The sequence below is a fragment of the Protobothrops mucrosquamatus genome, unplaced genomic scaffold (genome assembly GCF_001527695.2).
Source record: "Protobothrops mucrosquamatus isolate PMUCROS unplaced genomic scaffold, P.Mucros_1.0 scaffold1499, whole genome shotgun sequence".
NCBI classification, from domain to species: Eukaryota; Metazoa; Chordata; class Lepidosauria; order Squamata; family Viperidae; genus Protobothrops; species Protobothrops mucrosquamatus.
The window spans coordinates 93,709-96,837 of NW_015387673.1; the positions used below are offsets into that span (position 1 = coordinate 93,709).

Sequence of the window (3,129 nt, forward strand, 5' to 3'; positions counted from 1 at the left end):
AGTATTTTAATTGGAAACACAGCTGGTAATATTTGGTTTTAATTCGGCTTTTATCGGGGTTTATTTTTTTGTATTTCTGTATTTTTGTATTTTGCATTTTTTGTATTTTGTGTATATTATTTGTTTTTAATATGCTGTGAACCGCCCTGAGTCCTATGGGAGAAGGGCGGTATACAAATTAAATTATCTATCTTATCTAAATTATCTATTTTGTTTGAGTGCCGCCGTGTCAGGATAATAATTTCATAGCTAAACGGCCTATGTAATGATGTAGTGCAATATAAAGTGGATGATGCAATAATAGGAATGACTCAGCAGGTGTGTGTATCCCTTTAAGAGTCTGAGTGTGTGTATCCCTTTAAGAGTCTGAGTATAAAAGGGAAGTTTTTTTTGCTGGAGTCTTTCTCTCTTCTCCTTATCCTGCTGTGATTGCTGTATATTGGAGTTTGCTGTTTCACCAGCTGTATGTATTTTATTTCTACGGTACATTTGTAGATAGAGTGTAATATAAACCACACTTAATACCATTTACTGTTATTTACTCCTGGGTTACCTCAGCGCAAGAAGACTTGCGCATGCTCTGACACCCCGTCACTTCAAACAGGTCGCTAAATGAAACGGTTGTTAACGCGAGGACAATCTCTAAAGCCGGGGTCCCCCAACCGTGCCGACGTTTAAGACTTGTGGACTTCAACTCCCAGAATTCCTCAGCCAGCCAGGTTGGGGAAACCCTGCTCTAAAGAATTTGGAGCGCTCCGGCTAGACAAAGAGCGAACAAACACAAACACAGCAATTCCTCCATCACCGCCACCGGACCGGACCGCCCGATACTTGCCGAGGTGCTGACGATCTTCTCCTCGTACGGATGCCAACTCACATCCCGGACGCAGGCTTGGTGATTGATCAGTTTCTTCACAATGAGGCCACTCAGGAGATCGTAGACTTAGGGGGAGTGGGGGGTGAGAGGAAGGGGTGGAAGAGAGAGGAGTAGCATCAGCAGCAACGTAGAGTAAGAGAGAAAAGGAGAAGGCGGCACCCGGTCTTGGAGGATTGGGGGGGGGGGCGTACCTCCAACGTCTGGGTGAATTGGCCAATGAAAAAGGGTCTCTCCAAATCTTAAAAGAGTAAGTAAAACCGGGCATTTCTACGTTCTCGCTTGCCCTTTACATCGGCAGGATCCCCAGGGAAAGATTCTCATGGTTTCCCAAAGCCCGACTTAAAGGAAGCAAGAATATGGCAGAGGGCGTTTCATGGTTTTACATTTTTAGCTTACCAGACACACACACACACTCCCAACGGTGTTTGGACAAATGAATTTATTTATTTGCATCCCGCCTTTATTATTTTGAAAAATTTACTCAAGGCGACGAATGGGTGCAACACGCCTTCCTCGTCGCATTTTCCCTACGACAACAAAGGTGTGGGGTGGAGTGGGGTGGGCTGAGAGAGAGAGAGGGACTTGCCCAGTCACCTACTCGGCTCTTAGGCTTAAGCCAGGACTAGAACTCACCGGCACCTGGTGATCGGCCCAAAGTCACCTACTCGGCTTTCATGCCTAAGGTGGGACTAGAACTCACCGGCACCTGGTGATCGGCCCAAAGTCACCTACTCGGCTTTCATGCCAAAGGCAGGACTAGAACTCACTGGCACCTGCTGACTGGCCCACATTCATCCAGCAGGCATTCATGCCTAAGGTGGGACTAGAACTCACCACCACCTGGTGATTGGCCCAAAATTCTCCACCTGGCTTTCCTGTGTAAGGTGGGACTAGAACTCACCAGCACCTGGTGACTGGCCAAAATTCTCCACCTGGCTTTCATGCATAAGGCGGGACTAGAATTCACCAGCACCTGCTGATCGGCCCAAAGTCAACCACTCGACTTTCATGCATAAGGCGGGACTAGAACTCACTGACACCTGCTGACTGGCCCAAATTCCTCCAGCAGGCATTCATGCCTAAGGCAGGACTAGAATTCACCATCTCCTGGTGACTGGCCCAGTCACCCAGCTTGCTTTCATGCCTTAGGCAGGACTAGAACTCACTGGCACCTGCTGATTGGCCAAAATTCATCCAGCAGGCATTCATGCTTAAGGCGGGACTACAATTCACCATCTCTTGGTGATTGGCTCAAAGTCACCTAGCTGGGTTTCATGCCTCAGGCGGGATTAGAACTCACGGGCACCTGGTGATTGGCCAAAATTCATTCAGCATGCACTTATGCCTAAGGCAGGACTAGAACTCACCGGCACCTGTTGATTGGCCCAAATTCACCCAACCAGCTTTCATGCTTAAGGCAGAACTAGAACTCACCAGCACCTGGTGATTGGCCAAAATTCATTCAGCATGCACTCATGCCTAAGGCAGGATTAGAACTCTCTGGCACCTGGTGATTGGTCCAAAGTCACCCAGCTTGTGGCTAAAATGGGACTAGAACTCACAATCGCTTGCTTTTTAGCCTGCTGCCTTAACCACTAGACCAAAGTGGCTCTCATAGATCAGTTGACTTTGACTTGGGAGGTCTGCGCCAGCAATCCCGAGTCGATCCCGGGATCTCCTCTCCTACCCAATCCCGCTCCTCCGCTCAGATGAATTGCTTTGTGTCTTCTCCTTGTGCTCGGAGGGCGCTCCGGTTCCTGAGCCACTTACCTACCACCCGCCCGGTGGAGCAGCCGCTGTAAATGTACTGCTGCCCAGTGCTGTGAGGAGGGGAGAACCGGCAGCGGATCAGGGTGTGCAGGACTCCGTGGCCCCGGTAGGTCATGAGAGAGGTGTCACCTGGAAGTTTTGATTTACGTCGGGCTGGTGAGGGAAGGAAAGAAGGAAGGAAGAAAAAGCTCAATCAGAGGTATCTAAATTCGACAACTTTAAGACCTGTGGACTTCGACTCCCAGAATTCCCCAGCCAGGATGCTTTAAGATGGGTGGACTTCCATCCCTGATGTCTCAGACATCTCAACTAACTTCTGAAATTTTCCACTTGTCACCCCCGTTATCTTTTTCACCTCCACCGCCCCTTGCCAGAGAGCTGCAGAACTTGGTCTCCGCAATGACTGAGATGTTTCAATCGTTTGATGTTAAATTTCAAAATAGATGTGATCAAGTGATGCTACAACAACAGGACTTATTACA

At 48.5% G+C, this 3,129-nt stretch overlaps 1 protein-coding gene across 1 annotated transcript in view; it reads right to left on the bottom strand.

The window, feature by feature from the left end:
* Positions 1-3,129, bottom strand: part of DCAF11 (DDB1 and CUL4 associated factor 11) — a 22,793-nt gene that overhangs the window by 2,680 nt on the left and 16,984 nt on the right. Inside the window, exons 13-14 of the mRNA XM_015822242.1 lie at positions 2,648-2,800; positions 836-942 (exon numbers count right to left, since the gene is read on the bottom strand). Coding sequence (XP_015677728.1) covers positions 836-942; positions 2,648-2,800 — 260 coding nt within the window. The remainder of the gene's footprint in view (positions 1-835; positions 943-2,647; positions 2,801-3,129) is intronic.